The 15,108-nt window shown below is 44.7% G+C and overlaps 2 protein-coding genes across 4 annotated transcripts; both read right to left on the bottom strand.

Annotated features, from left to right (window-relative positions):
* Positions 1–766: 766 nt before the first annotated feature.
* On the bottom strand, positions 767–6,185 carry gpank1 (G patch domain and ankyrin repeats 1). 2 transcript variants are annotated; one of them, XM_072657950.1, is made up of 5 exons: positions 6,135–6,185; positions 2,454–2,720; positions 2,082–2,365; positions 1,875–1,987; positions 767–1,784 (listed from the first exon to the last, which is right to left on the bottom strand). In XM_072657950.1, the coding sequence occupies exons 2-5, from the start codon at positions 2,653–2,655 to the stop codon at positions 1,331–1,333; spliced, it is 1,053 nt and encodes a 350-aa protein (XP_072514051.1). In that variant the 5' UTR covers positions 2,656–2,720; positions 6,135–6,185; the 3' UTR covers positions 767–1,330. The 2 variants fall into 2 exon arrangements, with proteins under 2 accessions (XP_072514051.1, XP_072514052.1); XM_072657951.1 differs by lacking the exon at positions 6,135–6,185 and having other exon boundaries at positions 2,454–2,976.
* A 584-nt stretch (positions 6,186–6,769) lies between these two features.
* LOC140536226 (uncharacterized) lies at positions 6,770–14,212 on the bottom strand. Of its 2 annotated transcripts, none has more exons than XM_072657949.1 (3): positions 14,190–14,212; positions 12,262–13,324; positions 6,770–8,351 (listed from the first exon to the last, which is right to left on the bottom strand). In XM_072657949.1, the coding sequence occupies exons 1-3, from the start codon at positions 14,209–14,211 to the stop codon at positions 7,592–7,594; spliced, it is 1,845 nt and encodes a 614-aa protein (XP_072514050.1). In that variant the 5' UTR covers position 14,212; the 3' UTR covers positions 6,770–7,591. The 2 variants fall into 2 exon arrangements, with proteins under 2 accessions (XP_072514050.1, XP_072514049.1); XM_072657948.1 differs by lacking the exon at positions 6,770–8,351 and adding an exon at positions 10,393–10,713 and having other exon boundaries at positions 12,243–13,324.
* Between the last annotated feature and the right edge of the window lie 896 nt (positions 14,213–15,108).

Below are 15,108 nucleotides of genomic sequence, written 5' to 3'. Positions count from 1 at the left end.
TATCTGGTCTTATAAATCAAATAAATCTATATTAATGACACAGTATCAAAACATGTCCATACATTTATTTCAATTTAAGGGACGTGAAATTATTTTTATTGTTAATTATGAATAATAATATAATATATATATATAGCATTGTATAATAACATTATAATTATAATATAATAATAATCTCAGCTGTCATGAAACTCTCTTTTACACAGTTACACAGACTGAATAAATCTGAACAAAACTGTAATAAATCCCACAAAGTATTAAAAACTACTATTTTGTATTGTACAATTACTCAATTGTGAAAGGCAGCTATATTTAAATTAAGTGGAAAGAGAGAAATTACTATTTTTAAAAGTAAAAATTCGGGTCAATAATCCAACATGTCATGATATTAGTTCTGCACTCTGTGTATCCAAGCCTGGAGTAAAATAAGTGCTGTTGGGTAGATAGAATCTGCCTCTGGAAATAAGTTAATCCCACTGTTAATAATAATAAAAACAGTGGGAATTTCATTCTGTATCAAAACAGCATAAAAGTTGTGCGTAATTTAATTTGCCTTACATAACAGTGCACATAAAGTTTATGATGAATAATTTCCCTAAGATCAACAAGATTTATTTGTGTAGCCTTTTATAACTGTTGTCGTCACAAAGCGGCTTTACACAATCAGTAATAATAAATAAACAATCTAAAACCCCCAACATGTCCTGATATTCTAAACAATCCAGCTCTTTATTAATCAGGATTCTGATCAAATAATTTAAGAACATTGTTAGGCAGAATAGAGAACGAGGTCTGTGGTCTTTATTAATTAAACAGGTTCAGAAACAGGCCTGTGTGGGCGTGTCCTCAGAGAGGTACTCAGAGCGTGAGAAGAGTATGTGCTGTAAAAGCTAAAACAATCCAAAGTCCATCTTATAACAGCTCACAAACACCATAAACCCTGATCTCAGATCCAGCTGGCCTGTGTGTGACGGAAGTGGGCAGAAAGGAGGGCAGATTATCTTTTTAGGAGAGGAGTCTGATAAAGGGCTGTCACTGACCTAATTACCACTGTCCACTACTCTTACAGCATCCACCCACAGGTCATACACCAACCTCTCTTTATCCCTTAAGAGAGAGTGTATGTAACTGTAACACTGATATATAGAAACCAGCTCTGTTCTGATTGGTCGGCCTATTTACTATGTCCCATATACTGTTGAAGGCTGAAGGGGTGGGGCTAATCTGCTGTGTGATGAATGGACAGTTTTAAAACCTACAGGCGTCCCTAAACATTTGACTGGTCCAGTTTTCCTGAATTAAAAACGAACAGAGTCCAGAGGGTCACAGTTCAGGCGTCGATGTTGAACGAGCTCCGGAAATTCCTCTCCCAGCTCCTCTCTCTCTCCTCCCTCCTCTTCATCTCTTTGACACTGAGGCTCGCCCCCCTCTCTCTCCTCTGCACTCGGTCTTTACGCTCCGTCCTGCGCACCGCCTGAGGGTCTTTGGCACCAAAGTGAGTGACCTTTGACCTCTGTGGCCGCCCAAACCCAAGCCCGCCATGGTCTCTCTTGAGCACGGTGCCGATGGGGTGTTTCCGGCCGGAGTGAGAGGGTCCCAGGCCGCGGTGGGGGTCCCACCCTGAGCTAAGCATCATCCTGTAGCTCACACTGGACTCGGGAAGGCAGTAGTGGGGGGCGGCGGGTGGACGCTTGAGGCTGAACTGGTGCAGAGTGGACGCCGCGTGGGAGTCGGCACGGTCAGTGTAGCTCACCTCACACACCGCACACCACTGAGGACTGGGACTGCAGGGGGAAACAATACACACCGGTTACATTCATGGATTATTAATTAATTAATTAATATGATGTTAACGTCATTCTGGACTCTCAAACCTGTGTGTGCTCTCAGAAGGTGTGTGTGAGTTCTGTGTGACGCTGAACTGGTCCAGTTCCGCTACCACGTCCTGATGACCAGCCTGAAGCGCGAGCGATCGAGCATCTCTTCCCTGTGTGAGAGAGAGAGAGAGAGGAATTTGTAATCCACAAACAACAGGGGGCGCTCCAACCTTCGCTATATTGCCCAGGCCAGCGGTGCCTCACCTGTATGTCCACGACCCCCACCCAGGCAGCCCCTCTGGTCAGCAGCAGCCGGACGGCCTCCCTTTGCCCGGAGTGACTGGCACACATCAGCGGCGTCCAGAAGAACCCGTCACGGAAGTTCACGTCACAGCCGCGGTCCAGCAGCTCCGTCAGCGCCCGCAGGTCTCCGTCCTGAGCACAGCGGAGCAGCCAGTGGCCATCACGCTCAGACACAGCCTCCACCTGGCCAGCGGGGGGCGCTGCGCTGCCTCCTGAGCATCTTCTATGTGGACCTCCAGCTCGTGCTAGAAAAACAGGCCAACAGTCGTAGCTCAGAGTTAGAACAAAGGGTGGGGCTAAACTGCTGTAGGCAGGATGGGTTTGGGTCTTCACCTCTCACTCCTCTCCGTCTTCTCTCCACCTTGTTCTCCTTCCGACCTTCTCCACCCTCCCCTCCAATCAGACTCTGGTAGAACTCCTTGGCCTCGTCTCCGGTCAGCGTAGCTCCACCTCTCTCCTTCTTTCTGGTTTTCTCTCCATCTGTCCACCGCCGGTCCTCCTCTTTCGCTTGGGTGAAGAAACCCAAGCCGCTCATGATGAGGTTATAACTGCAGCCCGACACTGAGGTCCACTTTCAGCACCGCTACGACCGCTCAGCAACTGCGGAAGAGGCCCGAGACATAACCTCAACAGAGAGCGGAAGCACAGGGCAGGGGTTTCTAATAAAGTGGCCAGTGAGTGAAAGCACAGGGCAGGGGTTTCTAATAAAGTGGCCAGTGAGTGGAAGCACAGGGTAGGGGTGTTTCTAATAAAGTGGCCAGTGAGTGGAAGCACAGGGTAGGGGTGTTTCTAATAAAGTGGCCAGTGAGTGGAAGCACAGGGTAGGGGTGTTTCTAATAAAGTGGCCAGTGAGTGGAAGCACAAGGTAGGGGTTTCTAATAAAGTGGCCAGTGAGTGGAAGCACAAGGTAGGTGTTTCTAATAAAGTGGCCAGTGAGCGGAAGCACAAGGCAGGTGTTTCTAATAAAGTGGCCAGTGAGCGGAAGCACAAGGTAGGTGTTTCTAATAAAGTGGCCAGTGAGCGGAAGCACAAGGTAGGTGTTTCTAATAAAGTGGCCAGTGAGTGGAAGCACAAGGTAGGTGTTTCTAATAAAGTGGCCAGTGAGTGGAAGCACAAGGTAGGTGTTTCTAATAAAGTGGCCAGTGAGTGGAAGCACAAGGTAGGTGTTTCTAATAAAGTGGCCAGTGAGTGGAAGCACAAGGTGGGGGTGTTTCTAATAAAGTGGCCAGCGAGTGGAAGCACAAGGTAGGGGTGTTTCTAATAAAGTGGCCAGCGAGTGGAAGCACAAGGTAGGGGTTTCTAATAAAGTGGCCAGTGAGTGGAAGCACAAGGTAGGTGTTTCTAATAAAGTGGCCAGTGAGTGGGAGCAGTAAATAAGGGGTGTTTCTAATAAAGTGGCCAGTGAGTGGAAGCAGTAAATAAGGGGTGTTTCTAATAAAGTGGCCAGTGAGTGGAAACACAAGGTTGGGTGTTTCTAATAAAGTGGCCAGTGAGTGGAAGCACAAGGTAGGGGTTTCTAATAAAGTGGCCAGTGAGTGGAAGCACAAGGTGGGGGTGTTTCTAATAAAGTGGCCAGTGAGTGGAAGCTCAAGGTAGGTGTTTCTAATAAAGTGGCCAGTGAGCGGAAGCACAAGGTAGGTGTTTCTAATAAAGTGGCCAGTGAGTGGAAGCACAAGGTAGGTGTTTCTAATAAAGTGGCCAGTGAGCGGAAGCACAAGGTAGGTGTTTCTAATAAAGTGGCCAGTGAGTGGAAGCACAGGGTAGGGGTGTTTCTAATAAAGTGGCCAGTGAGTGGAAGCACAGGGTAGGGGTGTTTCTAATAAAGTGGCCAGTGAGTGGAAGCACAGGGTAGGGGTGTTTCTAATAAAGTGGCCAGTGAGTGGAAGCACAAGGTAGGGGTTTCTAATAAAGTGGCCAGTGAGTGGAAGCACAAGGTAGGTGTTTCTAATAAAGTGGCCAGTGAGCGGAAGCACAAGGCAGGTGTTTCTAATAAAGTGGCCAGTGAGCGGAAGCACAAGGTAGGTGTTTCTAATAAAGTGGCCAGTGAGCGGAAGCACAAGGTAGGTGTTTCTAATAAAGTGGCCAGTGAGTGGAAGCACAAGGTAGGTGTTTCTAATAAAGTGGCCAGTGAGTGGAAGCACAAGGTAGGTGTTTCTAATAAAGTGGCCAGTGAGTGGAAGCACAAGGTAGGTGTTTCTAATAAAGTGGCCAGTGAGTGGAAGCACAAGGTGGGGGTGTTTCTAATAAAGTGGCCAGTGAGTGGAAGCTCAAGGTAGGTGTTTCTAATAAAGTGGCCAGTGAGCGGAAGCACAAGGTAGGTGTTTCTAATAAAGTGGCCAGTGAGTGGAAGCACAAGGTAGGTGTTTCTAATAAAGTGGCCAGTGAGTGGAAGCACAAGGTAGGTGTTTCTAATAAAGTGGCCAGTGAGTGGAAACACAAGGTAGGTGTTTCTAATAAAGTGGCCAGTGAGTGGAAGCACAAGGTAGGGGTGTTTCTAATAAAGTGGCCAGTGAGTGGGAGCACAGGGTAGGTGTTTCTAATAAAGTGGCCAGTGAGTGGAAGCATGAGGTAGGGGTGTTTCTAATAAAGTGGCCAGCGAGTGGAAGCACAAGGTAGGGGTGTTTCTAATAAAGTGGCCAGCGAGTGGAAGCACAAGGTAGGGGTTTCTAATAAAGTGGCCAGTGAGTGGAAGCACAAGGTAGGTGTTTCTAATAAAGTGGCCAGTGAGTGGGAGCAGTAAATAAGGGGTGTTTCTAATAAAGTGGCCAGTGAGTGGAAGCAGTAAATAAGGGGTGTTTCTAATAAAGTGGCCAGTGAGTGGAAACACAAGGTTGGGTGTTTCTAATAAAGTGGCCAGTGAGTGGAAGCACAAGGTAGGGGTTTCTAATAAAGTGGCCAGTGAGTGGAAGCACAAGGTGGGGGTGTTTCTAATAAAGTGGCCAGTGAGTGGAAGCTCAAGGTAGGTGTTTCTAATACAGTGGCCAGTGAGCGGAAGCACAAGGTAGGTGTTTCTAATAAAGTGGCCAGTGAGTGGAAGCACAAGGTAGGTGTTTCTAATAAAGTGGCCAGTGAGCGGAAGCACAAGGTAGGTGTTTCTAATAAAGTGGCCAGTGAGTGGAAGCTCAAGGTAGGTGTTTCTAATAAAGTGGCCAGTGAGCGGAAGCACAGGTTAGGGGTTTCTAATAAAGTGGCCAGTGAGCGGAAGCACAAGGTGGGGGTGTTTCTAATAAAGTGGCCAGTGAGTGGAAGCTCAAGGTAGGTGTTTCTAATAAAGTGGCCAGTGAGCGGAAGCACAAGGTAGGGGTTTCTAATAAAGTGGCCAGTGAGGAAGCACAAGGTAGGTGTTTCTAATAAAGTGGCCAGTGAGGAAGCACAAGGTAGGGGTGTTTCTAATAAAGTGGCCAGTGAGTGGAAGCACAAGGTAGGTGTTTCTAATAAAGTGGCCAGTGAGGAAGCACAAGGTAGGTGTTTCTAATAAAGTGGCCAGTGAGTGGAAGCACAAGGTAGGTGTTTCTAATAAAGTGGCCAGTGAGTGGGAGCAGTAAATAAGGGGTGTTTCTAATAAAGTGGCCAGTGAGTGGGAGCAGTAAATAAGGGGTGTTTCTAATAAAGTGGCCAGTGAGTGGGAGCAGTAAATAAGGGGTGTTTCTAATAAAGTGGCCAGTGAGTGGGAGCAGTAAATAAGGGGTGTTTCCAATAAAGTGGCCAGTGAGTGGGAGCAGTAAATAAGGGGTGTTTCTAATAAAGTGGCCAGTGAGTGGGAGCAGTAAATAAGGGGTGTTTCCAATAAAGTGGCCAGAGAGTGGAAGCAGTAAATAAGGGGTGTTTCTAATAAAGTGGCCAGATTAAAGGTCCAGCTCCCAGCGCAGCTAAACACATCCACACAATAAAGCTTTAATCCACCACTTTTAGATGAATAGCGATCAGTTTAGATCCGCTGGAGCGAACTGAACGGATTAAAGGAATAAAAGCGCAGTAAAATGATGAAATAATCTGCAGTTTATTAATATTCACCTGCTGCTCGCGTGCTTTGTTTAGGAGCCCTCCCAGCCGGTCTTCTTCTCCGCGCGCTGCAGGAGCCGAGAGCGCGCCACCTACCGGCCGGAGCGCAGCACACCCAGACTCGCTTTACCAACACGAGGGTCAGGTTAATTCATCATTAAGGAGCTTAATTACAGCTATAAATCAGTATAAATCAGGACGCAAACTACAGATAAATAATAATCGAGTGAAAGCTGATCTCTGCGCTCGGATTGGCTAGCAATGCAAACTAACAAGCGCTCCACCAATCACAGGGCAGGAGGGGCGGGGCTGAGCTGCGTCTGCACTATTTAATATCCTACGTGTATTCATTTAATAATATTAATAATGTACATATATACATATACAATATTATATAACTACTATCCTTCCCTAACCCTCCTAGAAACAGGTAGGTTAACAAATAAACTGACCAGTATGACCAACCTGACCACACTGGTTGACCAGTATGACCAGCTAAATGACCAGCTCGTCTATCATTCTACCTCATATCTCCTTCATCAGATCAAATTATATCATTCAGAGTGATGATGTGTGTATTTATTAACAGTGTGTATACAAATAAAACACAGACACTCAGTCACATGCTCAAAATATGACTACAGGACTCAGAGATGATATTATTTATTAACATAATAATAATAATAATAATAATAGTCTTCTATCAGAGGCTGCATGAATGGATCTGGGCCACAGTTTCCCAAAAGTGTCTTAACTGGGAGAGCGAGACCTTCAGTCCTCGTCCTGTAGTTGACCTCCAGGGCAGGTAGGCCGCATGACCGGAGCTGGAGAACCTCCCCCTGCTCAGTCAGTTTATTCAAATTCCATCAAAGCTCACACTGTAGATCAATCAGAGTCTCCTGATTGATCTCTGATCAGATTCAGAGATCAGAATCGACTGACGTGAGCTAGGCTAACGCTGCTGTCCCAATCAGTGCGTCTCTCAGAGCTCCTCCAGATCTTCATTATAGATGGATGTGGTTTAGGAGACGGTGGGACTGACTTTAGTCTAGAACCCCAAACAGAACCTTCTTCACAGAGCTGAGGAACGCTGGAGGAACCGGACCCACCTGCACCTCAGCGCAGTGTGTGGCATCACTCCGCCCACTGCGCTCCTCCAGTCTGAGAGTGGAGCAGCGAGGATGGTGAAGCAGCTCCAGCTCTAGATTAGACATGTAGAGAAGGTCTAATCTAATTGAAGCACATACTGGAGGATTTGGGGGGCGTGTTTACAGAGAGAGTTAATTGGTGACAGCCTAAGTCTAGTGTTTTTAGCAACATTAGCCTAGCATCTGATCCACTCGTCTGATCTCGTCATGCCTCGTCTGATCCACTGAATCTGAGCTCTGAGACCAATCGGGATCCTGCGATTTCCCGATGAACGTCTCCTTTAACTGCGCTAAGCTAAAAGCGCTAAAGCTTTAACCGCGCTAAGCGCTTCCGTGCATCCTCCTCTGGTGGGACTTCAGATGATGTAGGATCTTAAAGCTCTTTCCACACTGAGCGCAGACGAAAGGCTTCTCTCCAGTATGAACTCTCAGGTGTACAGTCAGACTGGATAACCTTGAAAATGTCTTCCCGCACTGAGAACAGCTGAAAGGCTTCTCTCCGGTATGAATTCTCTGGTGCTCTTTCAGCTTTGAGGAATGCTTGAAGCTCCTCCCGCACTGGGAGCACTGGTGAGGCTTGTGTCCCGTGTGTATGGACGCGTGGCAGGCCAGGCGCTTGGCGGTAGCGAAGCTCTTTCCACACTGGGTGCAGCTGAAAGGCTTCTCTCCGGTATGAATTCTCTGGTGAGCTTTTAAGTCCAACAGAAATATGAAGCTCCTCCCGCACTGGGAGCACAGGTGGGGTTTGTTTCCGCTGTGTACGTACATGTGCCTGCTCAGGGTGTCTGACGTGGTGAAGCTCCTCCCACACTGGGTGCAGCTGAAAGGCTTCTCTCCGGTATGAATTCTCATGTGTGTTTTGAGGTTGTTCATTTGGGAAAACTGTTTGCTGCACTGGGAGCAGGAGAAGGGCTTCTCTCCGGTGTGAATCATCAGGTGGGTTTTGTAGTTGAAGGAGTTTAAGAAGGCCTTCCCGCAGCGAGGGCAGGCGTAGGGCTTCTCTCCGGTATGAGTTTTTGCGTGTTTTCTTAAATAGGAGGCGTTTTTGAAGCTCCAGTCACACTGAGAGCACTGATAGGGCCTCTTTCCTTCGTGCTTCTCCAGGTGATATTTCAGAGATCTCTCCGAGGGGAAGCCCCTCCCACACTGGGAGCAGGTGAACGGGTGGTCTCCAGCATGAATTCTCAGGTGGGAGGCCTCGCTGACGCTGGTCCCGTGCAGAGTTTGGAGGTGATGACGTGGCTCTGCATGCGGGCTCTCCTCCTCTTTAATGCCTTCCTGTAGCAGCTCTTCTGCAGTAAGGAGAATAAAGTAATTGTAAATGTAATTGTACTCATGAGTACATCAGTAAATACACCGAGCGTGAAATACTCAGACAGCCCAGGCTGAAAGAACAGCTTCCATTTCCTGCTGTTAGATCTGAGAGGAGCTGCTCCTTCACTGGTCTTCACCCTCACCAGTGTGATGCTGACCGGTGAGAAAGGCCCGGTCCACATATTACATATAATACATACACTACTCCATAGTGATGTGACCAGCTGTAATGTGCATTTAGGAGATGTGCAGTTCTAGATCTCTATAATATTAATAAAATAATATGAATATGAATCTAAAATTGAGGTGAATAGCAATATAATAATAATAATAATAATAATAATAATAATAATAATGTAGGGTTTTACTAGTTACAGTGGAGATGTCTGCAGCTTCAGTTTCTACAGTTAGAAATTCAGTGTAAATTAGTGGTAACATATGGTAACAGACACTGTTTAGAACTGAAGGATTTAGGATATGGGGTTCTGGTAGTGGGACTCGTCAGAGTGGCTTTACAGATCTGATACTAGTTACTAGAAAACATCAGAATCAGAATCAGAATGTGAATCAGAATCAGAATGTGAATCAGAATGTGAATCAGAATCAGAATGTGAATTAGAATGTGAATCAGAATTAGAATGTGAATCAGAATTAGAATGTGAATCAGAATCAGAATGTGAATCAGAATGTGAATCAGAATCTAAATCTAAATCAGAATCTGAATCAGATTTCTTGGCCAAGTATGTTCACACTAGAGATGCACCGATCTGATATTAGGATCAGATATCAGTCCCGATGTTAACAAAATTAGCTGGATCTGATATCGGATAATTAGGCCGATCCATGGAACCGATCAGTTCACTGTAATCTGTCGGTGTGAGACTGAACTAAATGTTTACATGTTTGCAGTGTTTGATTGCTGCTTGTTTCTTTGGCCAGGTTACTTATTTATTCTTAGATTCAGCTGCTAGATTTTATTTTGAATTATTGTAAATATTTAAAAATCAGATTGATTACTGTTTGTGTGTTTGACAAAGTGAAGCTACTTATTTTTGATTGTTTTTATTTGAATGCTTTGATCTGCACAACTGTTTATTTTAGTGACAAATAAATAGCAATTTAGTATGTTATTATATATATAAATATAAATATCTGTGTGTTAGTGATATATTTTGTTTTACAGTGTTAGTAATGTTTAAGTCAACCCTGATGCCGTAGGTCTTACCCTCATGGTGAGGTTTACGGTTATTTATTCAGCAGTGGTATCGGATCGGTATCGGGTATCGACCAATATGCAAAGTTTGGTTATGCTGGTCAGCCAGTTTAGCTCTCCACCAGTACAGACTGTGTTTTTGCTTGGGTTTGATGGCTCAGTCGGTCTAACCTGACCCAGCCTGATGAAGCTGATTGACCAGTCTGACCAGCTTTACCCACCTAGCCAACCAGTCTGACCACCAGCTTGGTCAAGTTGGTCATGTTGAGCAGTCTAGCGCTTGACCAACATGACCACCAGTCTGACCAGCTTTGCCAAACAGTCCAACCGCTATGGTCAAGTTGGTAGACCAGCTAGTCCATCAAAATCAGATGAAAACATCCACTATGCTGGTCAGGAGTTAAACTGGTTGACCAGTGTAACCAGTAAAGGGTGTGTTTTCATCTGGATGAGCAGCTTTTCCACCACCTAGACCATTAAAGACCAGCAGAGACTGGTCCTGAACTGGGCACTAACTGAAGTGTGTTAGTGACCTCATCAGCCCATACTGACCTCCTCCTTCATCCTCATCCTCCTCCTCCTCCTCCTCCTCCTCCTCCTCAGTCTTCAGTCCAGAAGCCTTCATCACACTGACCTCCTCACACTCCTCTTTAACACCAGACATCCTGCTGGACACACACACGGTCAGGATCTGCAGGTGCATCCACTGACCCACCAGCCTGGACGGTACACGTCTTCTTCCTCCCGCTGTGGGTCAATAACGTGGTGGGCTAGCGCCCTCAGCTGGACTGGAGTGGAGCTGCAGGGCTGACGTTCCTGGGTTCTACAGAGCAGGTAATGATCGTGTTTGGGGTCATGGTGGTCTGTAAATAAGCCCCTAACACCAGAACACATCCCAGCCCAGCTTAGAACATCACTGTATATGGAAACAAGCAGACAAACCGATTTAATTTCATAATTAATCAACAAAAGAATTATTCTGTATAATAATAAATGCAATATATTCTAGTATATACACATTACAAATTAATGATATTATTATTATTATTATTATTATTATGTTGAAAAAAAATAGACTTATCAATAGAAAAATAGACATATGTTATGTAAATAAAAACAATAGCATATACACTTCATATTTAATTTGATACACATTAAAATTCATTCTTATTAATGATATAATACTAATAACAATAATAATAATTATTATTATTATTATTATGTTAAAAACACTTGGCACTATATTTAAAAAAATTAAACTGACCAAAAAATATATGTAAATAAATACAACAGCATACACACTTAATATTTTATTTTATACACATTAAAATGAATTCTTATTAATGATATTATTATTATTATTATAATTATTATTATTATTAGTAGTATTATGATGTTGAAAACACTTGGCACACCATATATACCATATATGGGACATTCAATATTTGCCCCCTACAATTTAATTTTGCCCCTCTCAACCAATGGACCAGCACCACTACTGACTATATCATATTTCAGAATTTTAACAAATAAAAAAATAATACCTAAAATGATCATATTTCAATAACGGAGACTGACCAAAAACTTTATGTGAATAAATACAATACACACTGTCCTGTACACCATCAGCCATAACATTAAAACCACTGTAGGGCCCCCTTATGCTTTCCAAAGAGCCCTGACCCATCAAGGCCTGGACTCCACAAGACCTCTAAAGGTGTCCTGCTGTGGTCTCCAGCACCACGACTAACGTCAGCAGTAGATCCTTTCGGTCCTGTTATGAGGCGTGTTTTCCTCCTTCCTCACCTTCATCACCTTCATCACCTTCAAGAACCGACTGTTCACTCACTGCCTAATATGTAGATCCACCCCTTGACGTAGGATATACACTAAATGGACAAAAGTATTTGGACACCTACTCATTCGTTCCCTGTTTCTTCTGAAATCAAGGGTATTTTAAAGAGCTGATCCTGCTTCTGTTGGAGTGACTGCCTCTACTGTCCAGAGAAGAAGACTTTCTATTAGATTCTGGAGGAGGAACATTGCTGTGAGGATTTGATTGCATTCAGTGACAAGAGAGAGTGTTAGTGAGGTCAGTATGTTGGATGATGATGATTGTGTGTGTGTGTGTCTGTGTCAGCAATGGGTGCATATTAAAGTAGATGAATGCATTCATTAGAAGGGGTGTCCATAAATATTTGGACATGTAGTGTAGATTGGGTCACAGGCTCAATGTAAGAAGCCAGGCTAACACTGCGAACAGTAGTGTATCCAGAACATGTACATCATAAAACAGCATGTAATCATTAAAATCATAATAATAATAATAATAATAATAATAATAATAATAATAATAATCATAATAATAATAATGTTGCCAGTGTCTCTCCTCACAGCTGTCCTTCACACGGTGTGAACACTGCACGATGAAGCCTGCAGATCTACCTCAGCTGTAGCTGCGTGCTCCTCTCTAGCGTGAGTCCTCTGGTGTATCTTCAGCTTGGAGAGCCGTATGAAGGTCTTCCCACACTGGGAGCACTGGTGAGGCTTGTGTCCGGTGTGGATGTGCATGTGATACGCCAGACCCTTCGCAGAAGTGTAACTCTTCCCACACTGAGAACAGACAAACGGCTTTTCTCCAGTATGAATCCTCTGGTGATCTTTCAAGTCTGAGACCTGTATGAAGCTCCTCTCGCACTGGGAGCACTGGTGGGGTTTGTGTCCAGCATGGATGAGCCTGTGTCTCCGGAGGCCACTGGAATTGCTGAAGCTCTTCCCACACTGACTGCAGGCGAAGGTCTTCTCTCCGGTGTGGATCAGCGCATGGTTTTTCAGGTGTTTGGACGTCGGGAATCCCTTGCCGCACTGGGAGCAGCTGAACGGCTTTTCTCCGGTATGAATCAGCGTGTGGGTTTTAAGGCGAGTCAGCTGGGAGAAGCTTTTCCCACATTCCGAGCAGGTGAAGGGCTTTTTCTCCAGGTGAATCATCGTGTGGATTTCATACTCAAACAACCTCAGGAAATTCTTCCCGCAGAAGGAGCAGCGAAACGGCTTTTCTCCGGTATGAATTTTCATGTGGGATTTAAGGTTGTTTGCTTGCAGGAACTGCTTCCCGCACCCGGTGCAGGTGAACGGCCGCTCTCCGGTGTGAAGCATCTTGTGGACTTTGAGGCGGCTGGCTTTTAAAAAACCCTTCCCGCACTCGGAGCAGCTGAACGGCTTTTCTCCAGTATGAATCTTTTCATGGTGTTTGAGGTCTGGGAAGCGTGCAAAGCTCCAGTCGCACCGAGAGCACTGATAGGGTCTCTTTCCTTCGTGCATTTCCAGGTGTCGCTTAAGAGCCCTCACCGCGCTGAAACCCTTCCCGCACAGCTGGCAGGTGAAGGGTTCTGCCCCGGTATGAATTCTCGGGCCTTCGTCTTTCAGCCGGGACGCGTCACTGAAGCTGTTTGGAGATTTCTGGGTGCCACGGTCTCTCTGCAGCGGCTCCTCCTCTGATTCAGGCTCCTCTTTAATGTGTTCGCATACTATTTTTACCACAAAAAGAAAAGAAGGTATGGGTCATAAATATTTGGACGACCAGCAGTCCAATAATTCATAATTAATGACATTCAGATTAAACAAAGACAGATCAAGCTATTAATAATACATTAAATTTATACTTGTTCAAGTTATATATGCATATATACATACACACACATTATATATATATATATATATATATATATATATATATATATATATATATATATATATATATATATATATATAAATATAAACACAAAGTCTGTTTGTTTCATTTTGCCCTTTTTTCTACACAATTATTGTTTATTAACGGAATTAAACTAATTGATCAATATGAAATATATGAGATTAAGGAACATTATCTTTTTAAATGCAGTAAATCTGGTACCCTAGTGCAATACCAATAGAACGCTTCAGTGCAGGGATGTCCAAACCTGGTCCTGGACATCTACCAGCCTGCAGAGTCCAGCTCCAACCCTAATCCAACACACCTGACCCAGGTAATGAAGGCCTTCAGGGGAATCTACATATATTACAGCCTGGAACAGTGCTGGAGCTGAACTCTTCCAGGGTGGAGCAGCCCTGGTTTACCCAGTCGTACTCCGCGCTTTCTCCATTTCCTCCTACTGAGAACATCGTTTGGAGAAAATAGAGAATCTGCAGTAGAATGAAGCCTTCAGAGTGGTTAACCCAGGGCTGATCAAGCCTGGTCCTGGAGATCTACCACCCTGGAGAGTTCAGATCCAGCACTGCAATATTGAGGCTTATTTAATTAGACCATTAGACCATTAAAACGTTCCCAGGGTTGTCAGAGTTGGATGATGGAGAGTCCTCAATCATCTGTGTGAGGAATCTCTCCATACCAACCTTCCTGCATCTCCATCGCCATCGCCGCCGCCGCCGCCTCCTCCTCCTCCTCCTCCTCCTCCTCCTCCTCCTCTTCTTCTTCTTCATCCTCAGTCTTCAGTCCAGACGCCTCCATCACACTGACCTCCCCACACTCCTGTTTAACACCTTCAGACATCTTCAGATCTGCTCCTCTGACACACACAGACTGTCTGACCCTGAAAACTCATGAGAAGAAAGTGATCAATGATCTGATTAGAGATCAATCAAAGGTATCAGCTCTGAAAAAATCCTGGAAACTCATCAGAACTTTAAAATCACTGTCCTTCAACCCATCAGGATTACTGTCTCAGTTACTGACCATTACAGACCATTAGAAGACCACCAGGAGCCGAGAGACACCTTCTAAGGACCCCAGAAGATCAGACAGACCCCACGACCCTCACACAACAGCTCGTTACCTGTGTGAGGACTCAGGTCAGCAGGTCTGATCCCAGTCTGATCTCCTCTAGCTGTTCATCCAACCCTCCTTCAGGGTGAAGAGCCCAACACATCAGCTCTCCACTGAAGCTTCTCCTTTTGTTTACCTGCTGTCCTCCTCCTCCTCCTCCTCCTCCTCCTCCTCTTCCTCTTCCTCCTCCTCCTCTCAGGTCTTATGGCAGTTGAAGAACAACGGCGTGGTGCTTTACCGCCACCTGCTGGTGAGGAGTTGATCATTAAAGCAGTACATAATGGGGATATACAGATATACCATACTTTCACTAAATACAGAAACAAAATAAACATTTAAACAATTTACAACCCTGTTCACATACAACTACAATAATACACAAAACATACAGCCAGTGAATGATCTATTATGATTTGTATGATCATTAATTAATGAATTTATATTAAACACAACAGTTGATTTATTGATTTATTTGTTATTTGCATAACT

Source organism: Salminus brasiliensis, chromosome 15 (assembly GCF_030463535.1).
Source record: "Salminus brasiliensis chromosome 15, fSalBra1.hap2, whole genome shotgun sequence".
NCBI classification, from domain to species: domain Eukaryota; kingdom Metazoa; phylum Chordata; class Actinopteri; order Characiformes; family Bryconidae; genus Salminus; species Salminus brasiliensis.
The sequence above is the reverse complement of the archived record's forward strand: the minus strand, read 5'-3'. Positions and strand labels throughout refer to the sequence as shown.